The sequence below is a fragment of the Podarcis vaucheri genome (assembly GCF_965113315.1).
Source record: "Podarcis vaucheri genome assembly, chromosome: 6".
Lineage (NCBI taxonomy): Eukaryota > Metazoa > Chordata > Lepidosauria > Squamata > Lacertidae > Podarcis > Podarcis vaucheri.
Genome location: NC_138764.1, coordinates 63,270,198 through 63,286,250, shown reverse-complemented (window position 1 = coordinate 63,286,250; position 16,053 = coordinate 63,270,198). Strand labels below are relative to the sequence as shown.

Here is a 16,053-nt window from a genome sequence, read left to right as displayed (position 1 = left end):
CTTCACAGTCACATACCATCTGACTTTACTCACTCATATCCATTCATACTCTGAGACCCTCACAGGCCTCACAGAGTCGTTCTCTGAATTTTCATGGAAGCTTATTTTTTGCTATTTGCACACACACCTTCTCCAGACTGGGGTAGTGTTGGATTAGGCAGAGACCTCCCTATGCCCAGCTCTCCTGGTTAAGGAGGCTTGTGCTGGCAGGATCACTACTGTCGGGAACCAGTGGAAAGATTGAAATGTCCCCACCCACCCCCTTTGCGGCCTTTTATACTTTCCTCCAGTATGTCTTCTGGTGCTGCCATTGTCAAACAAGAACTGCTGGTAATTTGGACTCCTCCTGCCACACTCTCCTTCATGTAATGTTTGTGTATAATCTCCAGTTGTGTTAAAGCCCATGGTCATACCAATTAAACTCTTCCTTCCTATAGCCTTGCTGCAGTGGTGTACTCAAGTGTATTCTCTAGAGGTTCCTCCTGTTTTTGTTTTTACTTCTCCTGAATGCTCTACAGGATTTCTTTCCTTTCTTCATGCCCACTGCTGCTTCATCTTTCTCTTCCCATGCCCTTACGTCAAATAAACTCTCTTAGAGGTCACATCTTCAGCCCAGATTTGCAAACAGAAGACAAGTTTTACTTTGCAAAGGAGATGGGTAGCTAGGATGAGAAAGGTGAGGTATAAGTGCTTTGTTTTTTCATTCTGTATTGCTGTTGTATAATCCCTTAGTAGTGATTTCTACAGCCATATTATATGAGATGTGCCTTTTAATGAGCAGGGAGGCTGGGGTGTGAAAATGAATGAACTTGAGATGTCTGGGTCTGAAGGTTGGGAAATTATCATCTAACGGAAGGAGGAACAGTTGGATATCATCCTGGATAATCATCCTTTGAATAATCTTTTTATATATAAACTGACAGACAGAATATTGAAAGCCCTTTTTATTTATTTCTCCTATTCTTATTCTTCTTGCTTCTTTTTCTTCCTGGCTGTGGTACTGTTTGTGTGTATCTAGTTGGGTTCAAAGAGAAGAAGGGATTCTCACTCTTAGTAATAAGATTGTAAAGATTGCTTGGGATATAGGGATACTCTTGTCTTGTTGAAGTCTTCTCTCTGAAGCTTGGGCTGAGTTCTACTCCCCACTGGAACAACAGAATTTCTCCTTCCCTATACAACTTTGCAGGTGGAGTTGAAAGATAGGCAGGCAGCTGAACAACCTCCCAGCCAGGCCTTACCTTTTCCATCTGCTGAAGCATGTACAGAAGACCAGTCACCACTTGTGATCACAGAAGGCATTCATACTACAAAAAAGGAACTGCCTGTATTGGTATGAACACCTCCCCCCCCCCCTTTGCAAGTCAATCAATTGGGTGAAGTAAGCAAGGATGAAATTGGTATCCTGCCTATTGTTTTGGAGATGAGGGCTTTATTCTCAATTAGTTAGCTGTCACCATTGAGTTCATTGCTGGACAACTGCTGCCCATCTTCTGCTGAAAGTTCTGTGAATATCTGCCTAGGCCTAGGACATTATTTGGCGCTAAGTTCTTAGTTTATTTGGAGCTGGTATTTTACAAAAGACTCTGCAAATGTGTAAACCTTGTCATGTTTTGGAGTGGTCCTAAAAAGGGATAAGCAATGAGGCTGTTTGTACTCCACAAGGTCTTGTTCAAATCTTGATAAATTTGTTGTTGTTGCTTTAAAAAATGGATATTTCTAGCCCTTTCAAGTGCAGAGGCAAACTTGTGAATAAGATGACAATTGTTGGGAAGTTATGCACAAACACTGTTAATGGTTTGGAGAATATTCTGGGTTCAGCGATAGCATGAAAACAAATGGTTTGTTTTAAATTCTGACCCTGCCACAAACCATGTTTGTTTTGTTCCTGATAAACCGTGATCTCAAACAATGAGTTGGAGCTGATCAGCAAACTGGAGTTTGTATTAACTGTGATTTGCTCTTATTTCTGCATAACAGCAAACCAAGTATTTGATTTTTCATTATTTGTGGGCTCCTTAAGTGAGTAGGATATTTTCATCTTGCCTTTTAAAACAGGATTTTCATTTTCATTTTTCTTTGTTTTGTTATATGCCAGTTTTAGTGTATGTGATTGATTGTAAGTTGCTTTGAGTTACCTTGCTAAAAAAGTGACAGGTAACTTTAATAAATAATAATCCACAGGCTGTTAACAGACCACAAGCCTATCTAATCTTGTCATGTGATTTAGGGTTTGCATTAACTGAAGCCATCAAGTTAAAATCACTTTGGGTAGGATCCAATGATTTCATTGCATGAGTGGAATGGCTTTTGCTTGTGCAGTGGGGCTTTCCCACCTCTCAGGTGTAAGATCTTTTTAAAAAATATTTTTTTAACTCAAATCACATAGCAAAACAAATGGGGGGGGAAACAGTTTTTAAAACAAAAGGGACATGAGTTTTGTTTAAGTTTGCAGTGACTTTTGTGAGCTAAAGCTGTGGGAGGAATAGCAAAAGGAATGTTTGAACTTTGCAAAGCCACTGCAGTGGCTACAATTGCTTTTCATGCTTTTTGTTCCGTTTTCTGTTGATGGCAATAGAAGCATGTTTATGAAGTACATGAATTGCCCTTGCATGAAACATTCAGGCATTATATTTTGTCATATTGATTGCAATTAGGATCTGATTCCTGCAAACCCACAGTTTCTTTCCTAACATCCTAATATTTCTTTCTCTCCTGAAGCTGGAAGCCATCCCACCCAAAGACGATTTCAGCCACGTTGGCTCACCTCCCGCTGTAGAAATACCATTCCTTTGTGAGACCACAAATGATAATCGTTCAGAAGGAAAGGAAGACATTGAACTGGTATTAAATTACACTCTCCTTCTTTCCCTGGAAGTAAACTGCTTTTGTAAGGATTCTAAAGTCAGAGTTGGTTAGTCTTTTGCAAGATATCAAGTACGGTAGGAGGAATAGGGAGGAGGGTAAATCAACTTCTGTTGCATTGCTACAGAGCCAAACTGTCTTCTTTTAATTTTAAATCACATAGGATTCAGAGTGAGAATCAAGGAGGGGTGAAATTCCAGCATGCCTCACTGCTTTGGCCAAGTTTCCAGTCCAATATTTATAGCCTTAAAATGTTCTGCATCAGCTTGTTATGTTACAAGTAACTGAGTTAATGTGGGAGGAATTGGCAAAGAGGGATGGGGGAATGTGTGTCCTAGAAATGAGGAAACAATACTGATAATTTGTGTTTCACTATCCAGTCATTTACTCGTCTCAGACTATTCTAACCCTGTTTTCACTTGAAACTGATACAGAACCAAATCACCAGCAGTCTTAAGAATGAAGACCTCCCAAGTACCCTGAATGATGTTCATGTTGTGCCTGTGCTGGTGAGAGAGAAAAAATATGAAAAGGTAAGACTGCGGGAGCTTCTTCGTGTCTTTGATCCCTGAGAACATGGCTGGGCCTACTTAATATATTCTGAATAATAATAATAACTTTATTACTTATACCCTGTTCATCTGGCTGGGTTTCCCCAACCAATCCATTTGTATCCATTTCTGCAAGGTATGGTAGAAAATCCCAAAGAGGCAACTCAGATGGAACTTTTCAGGCATTCTATTTGGTCATATTGATTGCAATTAGGAACTTATTCCTCCAAACCCAGAGTCCTTAATATTTATTTCTCTCCTGAAGCTGGAAGCCATCCCACCCAAAGACCATTTCAGCCATGTTGGTGTTGGTGCTTCTGGGTGGGAGACGGCCTTCTTCTGGCACTGGTCCAAAATACATATCACAGCATTCACTCCTCCGGATGTTCAAGCAAGCAGCAGAGCTTAGAAGAAGCTGAGACCAAGGATATGTAGCATCTGGGTTTAGTGATTTATTTACAGGATCAAAATAAAGACAGAGCCATTAGGGCATGTCTCTTCTCTGAGAGAGGACGACAACAACAGAACAAAGAAGACGGAAGTGGCGTACAGTTCCTTCTGTTCGCACGCTTCCAAAGAATGGAATGTCAACACACAGAGCATGTGATCTAGTAGTCACACACTGCAGCACAAGAGAGAGTGAAACTCCTGACAGTTGGCTCACCTCCTGCTGTAGAAATACTATTCCTACCTGAGACCACAAATGCTAATCGTTCAGAGGGAAAGGAAGACATTGAACTAGTATTAAATTGATGGGAAGTTATCTTTCTGTACATTCTTTTCTCACCACCCTGGAATGTTCAGTTCACATTGAGTTCACACCATATCAATCATTAGTAATTGTTTGATAAGGAGGTTTTCATGCCTGTCTAACTCTGTGTTCCTTTTCCCAACCTTTAACCTATTGATGATTAATGTCTTATATGCAACCCTTATTTGTGTTAACCAATCAGCAACAAGCACATACGTGGCAATGCTGTAATATTCAATAAAAGGGACTCCCCGAGACATGCTCGAGAGATGCCTCCCAGATGACACTTGCCATTCGTCTGTCGTTTATTTCAACCCAACATTAAATTACACTCTCCTTCTTTCCCTGGAAATAAACTGCTTTTGTAAGGATTCTAAAGTCAGAGTTGGTTAGCCTTTTTCAAAATATCAAGTACCGAAGGAGGAATAGGGAGGAGGGTAAATGAGGAGGGTTCTTCTGCAACCTTCTAAAAGAGTTAAAATTTCCATCTTAAAGTTAACTTTGGGTTATGGCCGGTTTCTACTGCTCTGTGGCTTACTGGGAAACACATATTGCTTACTCAGGTGTATCTTTAATTTACATGATGGAGAATCCTGTATCTGGCAGGAGGAAAGCCACTTGCTGAGCTGAGAGGATTACCTGTTGTAAAATACTGACCAGGCAAATCCTCTTCTCACCCCAGTGTTTATCAACTCCTGTTGTATTGCTACAGAGCCAAACTGTCTTGTTTTAATTTTAAATCACATAGGAATCAAGGAGGGGTGAAATTCCAGCACACCTCACTGCTTTGACTAAGTTTCCAGTCCAATATTTATAGCCTAAAAAATGGTGTGCATCAGCTTGTTATGTTACAAGTAATTGAGATAATGTGGGAGGAATTGGCAAGAGAGATGGGGGAGAAATGAGGAAACAAAACTTCATTTGTGTATCACTAGCCAGTCATTTAGTCGTCTCAGACTGTTCTAACCCTGTTTTCACTTGAAACTGATGCAGACCCAAATCACCAGCAGTCTTAAGGATGAAGACCTCTATCAGTCCTCTGCTGTGCTAGCTACTAGCTCCTCCAACCTCCCAAGTACCCTGAGTGATGTCCGTGTTGTGCCTGTGCTGGTGAGAGAGAAAAAATATGAAAAGGTAAGACTGAGAGTGACTTCTGATTTGGTGTCATGGAGGAGGCTGGAATTCCATCACAGCCGTTTGCACGGGTAATTAGAGGCTGAGATTGGAGTAATCAGCCTCCCAACTCCCCCAGGGTCAGGGGTGGCAGTCTCATCCTCATTTGCCCAACACCTGGCCCCAAATCCGGAAGGAATGAGGGGGCAGGGGCCACTGGATGGAAAGCACCGTGCATTTCTTGGCAACTCTCCAAAGTTGCCTCTATGAGCAACAAACTACAATTTCTTAAGATGAAAAATCGGATTTCAGTCATGGACATGCTCTGAGTGAGGGGGGAGAAATTACTCTGCTAATTAATTCAGCCATTGAGGTGCTAAAGTAGAAGGATTATCATCTGCATGGAGCTGGTGTGTCGGAACGGAAGGGGGGGGTGAGCATTCTTTGTTTCACTTTGATACTTTTGCTATGTTACTTGGCAAAATCTCCTCTGGAAGGACTGACTACCGGATTATTTATGCAAGCAAGCGAGACTGGAGAATATTGCATTTACTGATGTAATATGGTTCTAACAATTATTAACTGTGTGGAAATGGCTTTGCAAGCGAAAAATCAAGACTGTTGGCATTAATTGCTTGGACGAGATAAGGTGGAGAAACTTTGGACATATGCCTGGTACAACTGGCCTAAAGTCAGATCTCCATATTGGAATGTTGCAAGCAACTATAAAAATCAGAAAGTGAAAGTGGAATGCCATAGCTGGATTGGAAGCACAAAGAAAGAAAAAGAAAGAGAAAGAAAGAAAAAGAAAGAAAGAAAGACATAAGAACCCACACAGAAACACACTGTTTTTATCTCGCTTGCCGGATGAACTCAGAGGTTGTTGAAAACAATGAAGGATTAACATCAGAATGACTTATGGGAACTATCGGAAATGACTATGAAAAGCAGCAGAAATTGTTGAATGGTTTCTTTAAAAATTAAGGTTCATTATTGTTTCACAAGATGTGTATCTCTTTAAAGGCCAGAGCAAATAACATGACCTATTTTTACAGCTGTGAAGCAGTATAGCAGGTGCTGTTAAGTTGTGGTAATCAAGCAGTGTCAGAAATTGGGTATAGTATATAAAGAGCAGCATGTAGCTCTCTCAGTACCCTGTTGAATGGGTCATACTCATACCTTCTGCAGCACAACTAATCTGCATAATAACCAACAGAAATATGAGATGATTCGACCCCCCCTGACCTCAGAACATGGGAAGTCCGCCCAAAAAATTATAATTTGGTATAACATTTGGATTGTTTGATTATTGGATAATTTGTATAATTTGGAATTTTTAATGTGGTTTGATTGGATTGTTAAAATGGAAAATTTAATAAATACCATTTATAGAAAAGAAAAAGAAAAGGTAAGACTGCGGGAACTTCTTTGGGTCTTTGATCCCTGAAAACATAGCTGGGCCTACTTAGTAAATTTTGAATAATAATAATAATAATAATAATAATAATAATATTATTACTTATACCCCACCTATCTGGCTGGGTTTCCCTAGCCAATCCATTTGTAACCAGTTCCGCAAGGTGGGATAAAAAATCCCAAAGGGGCAACTCAAATGGAACTTTTAATTCGGCTTCTAGTACTTAATTAACAAGGGCTTCTTCCACACTATGCATTTTACTGGGGGAAAATACCACGGCAAATATAATGAACAAAATGTTCCCCTTTCATACTTTCATTTTTTAGCTTGTCCTTTTCTGCCTGCTGCCATCTCAGAACCTTCAGAGTCATTTCCTTCCTATTACCACGTAACCCTTCTCTCAGCTGTGGTGGTTTTTATTCTCTCCCCCTCTCCCCCCCCCCCCGGGCTTGAGGAAGATGTCTCTTCTTTCACTAGGCCCTGTCTTCCCCAAGCATGGCAACAATTCAGAAGCTCCTTTGTGTGGCTGCAGTACACTGCTTCCTGTGGGGTAGAAATGGTGGTAACAATAAGGGGCAGGATCTTACAAGTGGGATGTTCTTTTATTACCTAGAAGAATGTTGCTTATCCTTATATTTCATTGCTGTCCTCGTTCTCCAATCTGGCATCATTAATCTTCCTACCCTTATTCCTGGGAAACTGCTTCTTTCCAGGCTGAAAATGTATGGGCACCTGAAGATCGTCAGGCGCCGCCCTGCAATGTGAATGAAGCTGTAAAGTGTCACAGAGTCTCTGAACATGACAGTGACTTGGTAAGTTGAAAAATGATGAACATTATTTTTATGGAGGGGGCTGTAGGTGGAGAAAGAATAGAATCAAGAAGGCAGGCAAGGGGTGGAAGGAAAATAGCTGGAAAGAGAAAAGCAACTCTCTATCTAACCTCTGGCTTTCCAGAAGTTGTTGGACTAAAACTCCCATCATCCTTTATCATTAGCCACACTGGCTGGGGCTGATAGGAACTGTAGTCCAGCAACCTCTGGAGAGCCCAGTGTTCCCTACTATTGCTCTAAAGGACATGAAGGGGAGTATTAAAAAGAAAATGGGAAAACTGGGACACTCACTGGTCTTCCGGTCACAAATAAAAATGTGGCTTTCAGGGCATCCTAAATGCATGACTGTGGTTTTAATCCTTGTTTGTAAGGATTCTGGGATAATCAAACTAAGAGCACTAATGATTGGGCTCTACAAGGAAAGGATGGGAGACTCAAAACTGAGACAAGGAAAGGGTCCTCGGAAGAGAGTTAGGGAGGGATAGAGAAAAAGGAGACAGCTTGTAGCACCAGGCAGCAGTGAGTGCGCGAGTCCACAGTCCTAGCCCAGATCAGGAAAAGTTTAGCTGTGTCTGCTTAGCATTTGGGTTCTCCTGAGTTCTCACTGAAAGCAGTAAGATATTTAGGAAAAGGGGAGATTTGTTTTATATTAACTTATATAAACTTCTTAGAGATTTTTAGCAATTAAATAAATATTGTCAAATGAACAAAATTGCTATTGTACCTTATTTGATCACCCTGCTCTTTTTCCAGGTGCTCTCACAGTCCCCACCTCACAGCCTCATTTCCTGTGATCAAAAAAGCGATACTGAAAGATGGCTGGAATACTGTTCTAGTTCACCAAAGAACCAACACAGCAGTGATTTGAGGCATTCTAGCACAAATAGGACCTCAAGAGAGTTGCGTAGTCAGCGTTCAAGATCCCCTCACAGACGAGAGCGATCCCGTGGAAGCAGCGACTGGTCCCCTCGTTCACAAAAGGGCCAGCACAGCAGTGATTCACAGCATTCTAGAGCAAGCCATGCCTCAAGGGAACTGCATATTCACCGTTCAAGATCTCCTCATAGACGAGAACGATCCCATGGAAGCAGCAACGTGTCCCCTTGCAGGCAAGAACATAACCCGAGATTCCCTCAAAGCTAGAGGGCAGGGCTAGCTCATCTGTAAGGTGGAATGAGGCTGCTACCTCAGGCGGCAGAAGCATCAGTGTTTGTGGGTACCCCTCTGCCAGCGGCAGCAGAGAAGCGGCAGCAGCGTCAGTGCTGATTTTGGCCAAGATCTCATGCAATTTCAGGTGAAATCTCACTCAAAATCAGTGCCGGTGACAGTGCTGCTTCTCCACCAGCAGTGGAGGTAGCAGGGCAGACAGCGCAAGTGACGGCAGGGTGGCCGGGCTTGGCAGAGTGGCACTTCCCATTTCGCCTCAAGCCGCAAAATGGGACAAGCCGGTCCTGCAAGAAGACTGCAGTTCTTGGAACTCAGTGGGGGAACACCATGGTAGCTGGCTTCTGTTTTAGAAACTGGGTAGTTTTGAATCATATGAAATGATATTGATGTCAGGCATAGAGAAGAAAGGAGTCTGAGATAACTAGGATAATTTGGAGACTTCTTGGTGGTGCTTATGCATAGAAAGAAATGAGCCATGGGAAATGGGGAGTTCTCTTGCAAAATAGGATAGAGTGAAAGGATTCCAAATTGAAGGGGTTTCAGGCTGAACTCATGGCTACATTTGGACTGCAAACTGAAATGAAACTGGCTTAGATATTTGGCTTCCCCTGGTGAATCAATGGGGACTGTAGTTTTGTGCAAATTAGTCTTAGCCACCCACCTTACCAGTTGGCCTGTTCCTAGAGTTTTGGGATGCAGGGAAGCAGCAACAGTCAGGCTCTTGATGTGTTCAAAATGCAGGCAGGCGCAACTTTTCAAGTGAGTCATGTGCTTCTTTTCACAGGAGAGAGCACTCCAGCTTCTGTCACTGTGGATATTGCTACAATCCACACCGAAAGAATTTATACGAGAGAGATTCCCCTCCCTCTTACTTGGTTCAGAAAAGAAGTCATCGCTATTCCCCAGAAGGTTTGTTTTTATTGGGCAGTTCCGAATGGGAATCTTCATGTTCCAGCCGAAGGGACTAAGATATTAGTGTTTACAATATTGTCTCCTTGGCATGAAAGGGTCCTCTCCAAGCTGTGTAGCCTTTTGGATCAACGTTTGATGCTCCCATTGTGCCAGTCGCATTTTGCCACTGGCAAGCAACCTTTTGTGACTGTATGGAGATGTCTGGGAGCTATGGGTGCACCTGGGATCTGCACCCTGCCTGGCTCCAGTCGGCTGGTCTGCCAGACACAGCGGGAGCAAAAGACGCATGTCTTTTGCCGCTGCTCTACCACGCAAAACACCTGATTCACCCAGCAGAGCAGCAGCAAAAGACATGTCTTCATGGAAACAGGGCTTCATGGAAATAGGAATCACAGTGAAAGAAAGCAATATTTCAAATGCTGTTGCAGAGATGACTGGGTATTCTCTCGGAGAATTCAGGAATGTGTAAAAGGCCCCTTGTCAGATAAATGTCAGTGTGTGAAAGAGCAGGTTTCCCGACATATCAAGTCTATCTGACTGTCACATAACTGAGGGGCTTTGTTACCCAAAGCATTTGGTAAAATCACTTTGTCTGAACCTGTTTGGACCCAGGTGTACTGAAAAAAGGGAGGATAGAAGGGAGAAAGCTTGAAACACAACTTGGTTCGTAAGCAGCCACAGTTCTCTTTCAGCTTAGATAAAAGATCAGAGACTCTCATTCCTGGTACTGGAATGTGAGCGAGAGAGATTTTGGTGCCAAGGAAGGATCTAGATAAGATCTTCCTCCCAGCAAATGGTGCCTCTGTAAACTTTATGGTCTGGGTCTTGTCAGTTTTCTCAATTAAGATGATACAACAAAGCAAAAGGTTGTCTTTTGGCAGTGAGGGATTGATGTTACAAAGTATCCTGGCTTGGCTGTTGGTAAGGGCAAATGGGGTTCTTTAATTGGGGTGCATAGGGGTGAGATACTGAAAAAGTTGCAGTGTTGACAGGGGAAGAAAATGATATATGTGAGGAAGGGAAAAGGGTTTCTTTCTTGAGGCCCTTTGTTTTTTGCTCTTTCCCTGAACTGAGTATTTCATAGATTGTCTTCACATGTTGTTTTCACAGTTATGATTACATACATTTCCTCATTTTCCTTTTTTCTATTAACATGCTTTCTTACTGTTCAGTTCTTTTTATATTACATTTTATAATTGTTGTTTTTCTGAGTAAATTCTTATTTCCCCCATTTGGCATTATATATATTTGTTGTTGATCTTCTACAATTTATATCTTTTTCATAAACTATTTCTTTCAAATTATTCAATGTTTACAGCAGGATTTCCCTTAAGTTTAAAAATGAATTTTAAAATATTCTTTAGCCTAGTTCTTTTTAGACTTCTTATTGAATTAATTTTAATCAATAATAGGAGGAATATAGCAGCTTAACAGAGGATATTTTGAAGCAATGTTAATAGAACTCTATATAACCTTATTCTCTTGTCATTTTATGCCCTTTCTATATAATTATTCCATGGATATAACTCTCTTTTAAACATTCCTACACATTTTATTGTTGATCTTAGAGTTTCAACATTTGTATGCTGCAATACCAGTAAAGCTCTCAAATCCATTTTATACATAATCTGGCACTTGGGTCCATTTCCAGTTGCACTTCTTAGGTCACTAGAGCCCCAAAAAGAACTTGGTCTTTAATCACCATTAGCGTTCTTTTATCCCCAGAGATAGGAAGCCATGTCTCCCCACCCACAAAGCAAAATGCTGTCTAACATCTCTGTTTTGCAGAAAGAAGTGAATTGTACGAAGCACCACATTCATACAGTCGTGAGAGCCCCAGAGAGGTAAGAGAAGATGCCTATATCTTACCGGCTTAAATTGGCATATGCTTGATAATTGTTGGCATCCATCTGTCTCAAAAGACAATGGAGTGCACCTCTGGAGGTGAGGTCAAACCATTGGAGAATCACAGCACCTGCAGTGGCTGCAGAGACTGGTAACTCATAACAGCTGCCTTCCTCATTGTTCTTGCTGTGCTAGCAGCACTGAAGTGACCTCTTTAGGATGCAAGATTGGGCAATGTGTATGGAAATCCTGGGCTGCCCAGGCAACAAGACCTCCACCCCACCCCCTTGGCCTTGCCAAAAGAAAGCAGAGCACTACATATGGCACCAGTTTGGCTGCAAGAGTTGCCAGAAGGAAGTGTAGAAGGCACCATCCAGCCATCTTAGGGACTCCACTCTGGATTTGTGTAGAGTTTACTCCTTAGCCTTTTCTTCTCCACAAGGCAGCATGTTTTGCTTCATTAAGCTGTGAATAGATCTCTGACAATATCAGTGGAGGTGTTTGAAAGAGAGCTGAAATAAGATCCCTGTTCTCCCTGTCTCTCAAAATGAGCCCTTGAGCATGTACAGTTCATGTGCCACTACAGTGGTACCTTGGTTATCAGACGTCTCTGTTGCCGAACGTTTCAGTTTTCGAACGCCGAAAGCCCAGAAGTAAATGCTTCTGTTTTTGAACGCACCTTGGAAGTTGGAACGACTTCTGCTGCATGTATCTGTTGTTTTCCACAATTGTCTCTATTGAATTGGCAGACCGCCCTTTGCGCCTCAATTTTCGAACCTTTCGGAAGTCGAACGGTCTTCCAGAACAGATTACATTTGAAAACCGAGGTACCACTGTATAATGATTCCTCCACTTAAATGCCAAGATAACCTCTGCCTGGGATAGGGACCCTTTGGTCATGCAGATCTTGTTAGACTACAGCTCTCATCATTCCTCTCCATTGGCTATGCTGGCTAGGACTGATGTGAGTTGGCATCCAGCAACAAATAGAAGGCCACAGGTTTCCTGTTCCTTATCTAAGCAAACACTGCTTTTGGTCTGACATGGTGCACTAGTTTTACAAAGGTGGGCATTTATCCTCTGGTGGTGGCTTATTTCAGACTCCCTTTCATTCATTCATTCATTCATTCATTCATTCATTCCTCCTGGCCTGTGAAATGAAATCCAATTCACAGAAGTTAAAGAAAAAAATATCATCCTCTCGGAAAACGGAAAAAAAGAAGAAGGCAACAGCAATTTCAGAGACAGCAAGAAAATTTACCAAGGTAGGTGAAGAAATGCATGGGTGTCTTAATATGATGATGTATGTGATCTCATGTCCTGCTTCTTGCCTTCCCTTAGGCAGTTGGTCGACCAGCACAGGAAACGGTATACTGGACTAGATGAGGTTTCTATCTGATCCAGCAGGGGTTTTGTGTACATAACCCAAGTCAAGCCAGTGAAATGAGTATAAAACCTGCATGGTCCCAATGATAGCATTAACTCTCAGTAATAGAGGTTCTCCAGTACAGAGTTGTCTTCTTAGTGAAAGGTGGTGGTGGTAGTGGTGGTTGTCGTCGTCGTCGTTGTCATCATCATCATCATCATACCTTGGCATGTATCTTTCCAGCATTTTCTTTAGCTGAACAAATGTGCTTCCCTTACACCTCTTACCTTTGTGGTACCATGTAAATGCAGGCAAGCTGAGGTGGCAGTGATTGCCTATTAATAAGTGGAGTTTTCCAAGCGGTATCAGTTCACTAGATCATACCTTTTCTAACATAAGGCACTTCAGAATGCTCCAACTGGTTTAGCAGCATGAAGAGATCTACCCCTCAGTTTTGGAAACTAGTCATGAGACTAGTGGATATACTCTGTTGACAGGATAGTCAACATCCTTGGAAGTTCACGGTGGGATTTTTAGTCCACAGGGTAAACGGTAAGAACAAAAGCATTGGTGTCCTTAGGTGTCTTGGAATTATTTCACTCTGATGCTCAGATTAGTATCATTATGTGAGTGGAGATTTTAACTGATCTCCCAGTCATTCTGGCTCTCCATCCATTTGCTCATCTTTTGTTTTCATTGGTACCAGCTCTGCTGGAAAGCTAGGTCTGTGTCACACCCTTTCCTCAAAGAATTCAAGATGGGGTATATGGCAAAGGTTTGTTTTTTGATATCCTGCCAAGGTTGGTGCAATCCTTTACATCCTCCTTGGGTTGTTGGCAAACTAATCCAGTTGTAGCAACCAGTATGCACTACAGAGTTTCCTGCTTGGGTAACAGTGTTAATTTTCTGGCATGAACAAAGCCTTGCTTTGTTAGTGAGCAGATCCAATTAGGTCCTTTTCTTTTCCGTTTCTACAGACTAAGAAGAAAACCAAAGGGGACCAAGCTGGTGGGGCACCAATCTCATCAGAGACTGCACAAAAGTTACAGCCAGTGGAAACAGAATTGCCTGACCCGGTAGGAACAAGGATTCAGTCTTGCAATGGCTGGTCTTCAGCCTGGACTAGCAAGAGTGTCTTTCCCCTTAGCCCTCTCTTCACTGATTTCCACATGTTGGCATTTGTAACTGATGCATTTATTTCTGAGTTCTGCTGGCTGTACAAGTCATTTGCTGCAGAACGGGGACTGGGAACAGTTTTCAGCCTGCGCCCCACATTCTCTTCTGCATAACCTTTGGAGGGTCACATGCCAAGGTTGGAGGGGCAGAGGCCAGAGTGGGTGGAGCAACGAATGTGCTTCCTCCCTCTTAGTTTCTATACACACTCAAATGCCCCTCTCTATCCTCCATCCAGACAAGTGAGAGGGGAGTAATCAGAACTCAAGGACATGTTCGAAAAGGAGTAGGACACATTCCACAGGCAAGAGCGCTTGGTTTTGTGGAAAGAATGTTGGAAAGTTTCCTGTGTAGTTTTTGGTTAATTTTTAACTTTCTGTTTAATGTCACTGAGTAGAGGTTGCTAGCTTGTATTGTACACAATCAAGTACTTTGTGGCACATACACAATTGAAGGCCAGACACCAGGAGAGGGATGTTATGTAACAAGTACAAAGAGAACCGATGTGTGCATGTGCCTTGCTTTTTTTTGCTAGTTATGGAAATGTATAAAAGCTGTAAAAACCCTTTGCTCAGTCACGTTCCCTTCAGACTTGCTCTGGGGGTGCTGTCCTGCTGCAGCAATAAATAAAGCGGATACCTATTGAGTGCCTTGCTTGATATCCTGCACCTTGTCTATTATTTAAACTGATTCCTACCTGGGGACAAACTGGGGAGTGGCCTCCCTTAACTATGGGGGTGCAGAGCAGTGAGGAAGTGTGGCCTGGAAAGGGTTCTGACCACCAGAAAGACAGGCCTAGAGGACTGCATTCAGCCCCCAGGCCTGAGGTCCCTGTCCCTCCCACTGCAAAGGCCAAGGTGCAAAAGGTTATGGAATCATTTCCACAGCCCATAGAAGCATCTGGCTTAATGAAACATCATTGTGTGATACCTAGATCTTAGTTGTGACACCTGGAAGCAGCCCCCCCCCACCTGGGTTTCACTCTAAGACTACTGTCAGCAGCCTCACCAGAAAAATACTTAAATTTCATTCTGTTGTGAGCCAGTGATCTTGTCTTCCTTGTGCAAGAGCAAAAGCTATCTTTGACACACCCCTAGTTTCGTTTTAGGCCATGTTAACACCTTATCCCATTGGGAAAATCTCTCTAGATCCAGGCAGCAACCTGCAGCGAGGATGCAGACCCCACTCAGCCCCCGTGTGCTGGAGAGAAAGATGGCTTTTCATCATCCTCAAGGACTTCTGAGGACCGTTCTGCAGCTGTACTAGCAAGAAAGGAAGAGATAGAGCAGGTAACTGAGCCTCTTCGGCATGTCAGTATGAACTGGGAGATCTGAAGGTCACGTGCTATTTTCGCTCCTGTATCTGACACAAAAGGCTTGTGCAAGGCCAAGCATAAAGGGGCCTGCCACAGACTAAGGAGTTGTAGTACAAAACATCTGGAGAGAAACCAGGTTGGCAAAGGCTGTTTTAGGGGAGTAGTCCTATCCTCCAGCCTTATTTGCTTAAGTCACGTGGGTCCCAGTGGGGAGCCTATAAACAAACATGGTCCCCAGACTCAAAAAATGTTCACACCTCTGACAGCAAGTTTGCGAAGTGTATACTTGTTGCTTTGTGACACCTCAAATTGTCTTGACTGACATTTAAAATTAAAGCAGCAAATACTTTGCAAGCACATGTCTTGGTCCTCATACACAGGGCAACCCCATAGGAAGCTGCTTTATACTTGGTCAGATCATTAGCCCATTTATCTCAGCGTTATCTACCCCGTCAGCAGCTTTCCAGAGTTTCAGGCAGGGCATTCCCAGCCCTACCAGGAGACGCTGGGGATTGAACCCAGGATATTCTGCAGGCAAAGCAGATGCTGTACCACTGAGCTACAGCCTATCTCCCCACTACAGCACTAAACAAATAATTTCTTAGAAAAATTGTCTTCTTACAATCTGGGGTTTTGGTGTGCTAGGACTCTGGGCTGAATGTGACCAGCCCAGTAGGTAGAACTGGTGTAGAGTGGCAGTCTTCAGATCGCTAGCGCTTTTGCCTGACAGACACTTTGCCCTTTCCTGCAG

The 16,053-nt window shown here is 42.7% G+C and overlaps 1 protein-coding gene and 1 long non-coding RNA gene across 6 annotated transcripts in view; one reads left to right on the top strand and one right to left on the bottom strand.

Moving 5' to 3' along the window:
• LOC309534780 (uncharacterized protein) overlaps positions 1–16,053 on the top strand; it is a 29,058-nt gene that overhangs the window by 12,767 nt on the left and 238 nt on the right. For all 5 annotated transcript variants that reach the window (XM_082227160.1, XM_082227161.1, XM_082227162.1 and 2 more), the window contains 11 exons: positions 1,187–1,330; positions 2,719–2,841; positions 3,297–3,395; positions 5,158–5,298; positions 7,408–7,506; positions 8,278–8,633; positions 9,476–9,600; positions 11,392–11,447; positions 12,624–12,713; positions 13,792–13,890; positions 15,136–15,276. In XM_082227160.1, the coding sequence (XP_082083286.1) occupies positions 1,187–1,330; positions 2,719–2,841; positions 3,297–3,395; positions 5,158–5,298; positions 7,408–7,506; positions 8,278–8,633; positions 9,476–9,600; positions 11,392–11,447; positions 12,624–12,713; positions 13,792–13,890; positions 15,136–15,276 (1,473 nt within the window). The remainder of the gene's footprint in view (positions 1–1,186; positions 1,331–2,718; positions 2,842–3,296; positions 3,396–5,157; positions 5,299–7,407; positions 7,507–8,277; positions 8,634–9,475; positions 9,601–11,391; positions 11,448–12,623; positions 12,714–13,791; positions 13,891–15,135; positions 15,277–16,053) is intronic.
• Positions 7,278–11,854, bottom strand: LOC309534797. The gene is made up of 3 exons (XR_014220859.1): positions 11,473–11,854; positions 8,249–8,312; positions 7,278–7,448 (listed from the first exon to the last, which is right to left on the bottom strand). It is a non-coding gene; the product is annotated as an uncharacterized lncRNA (long non-coding RNA).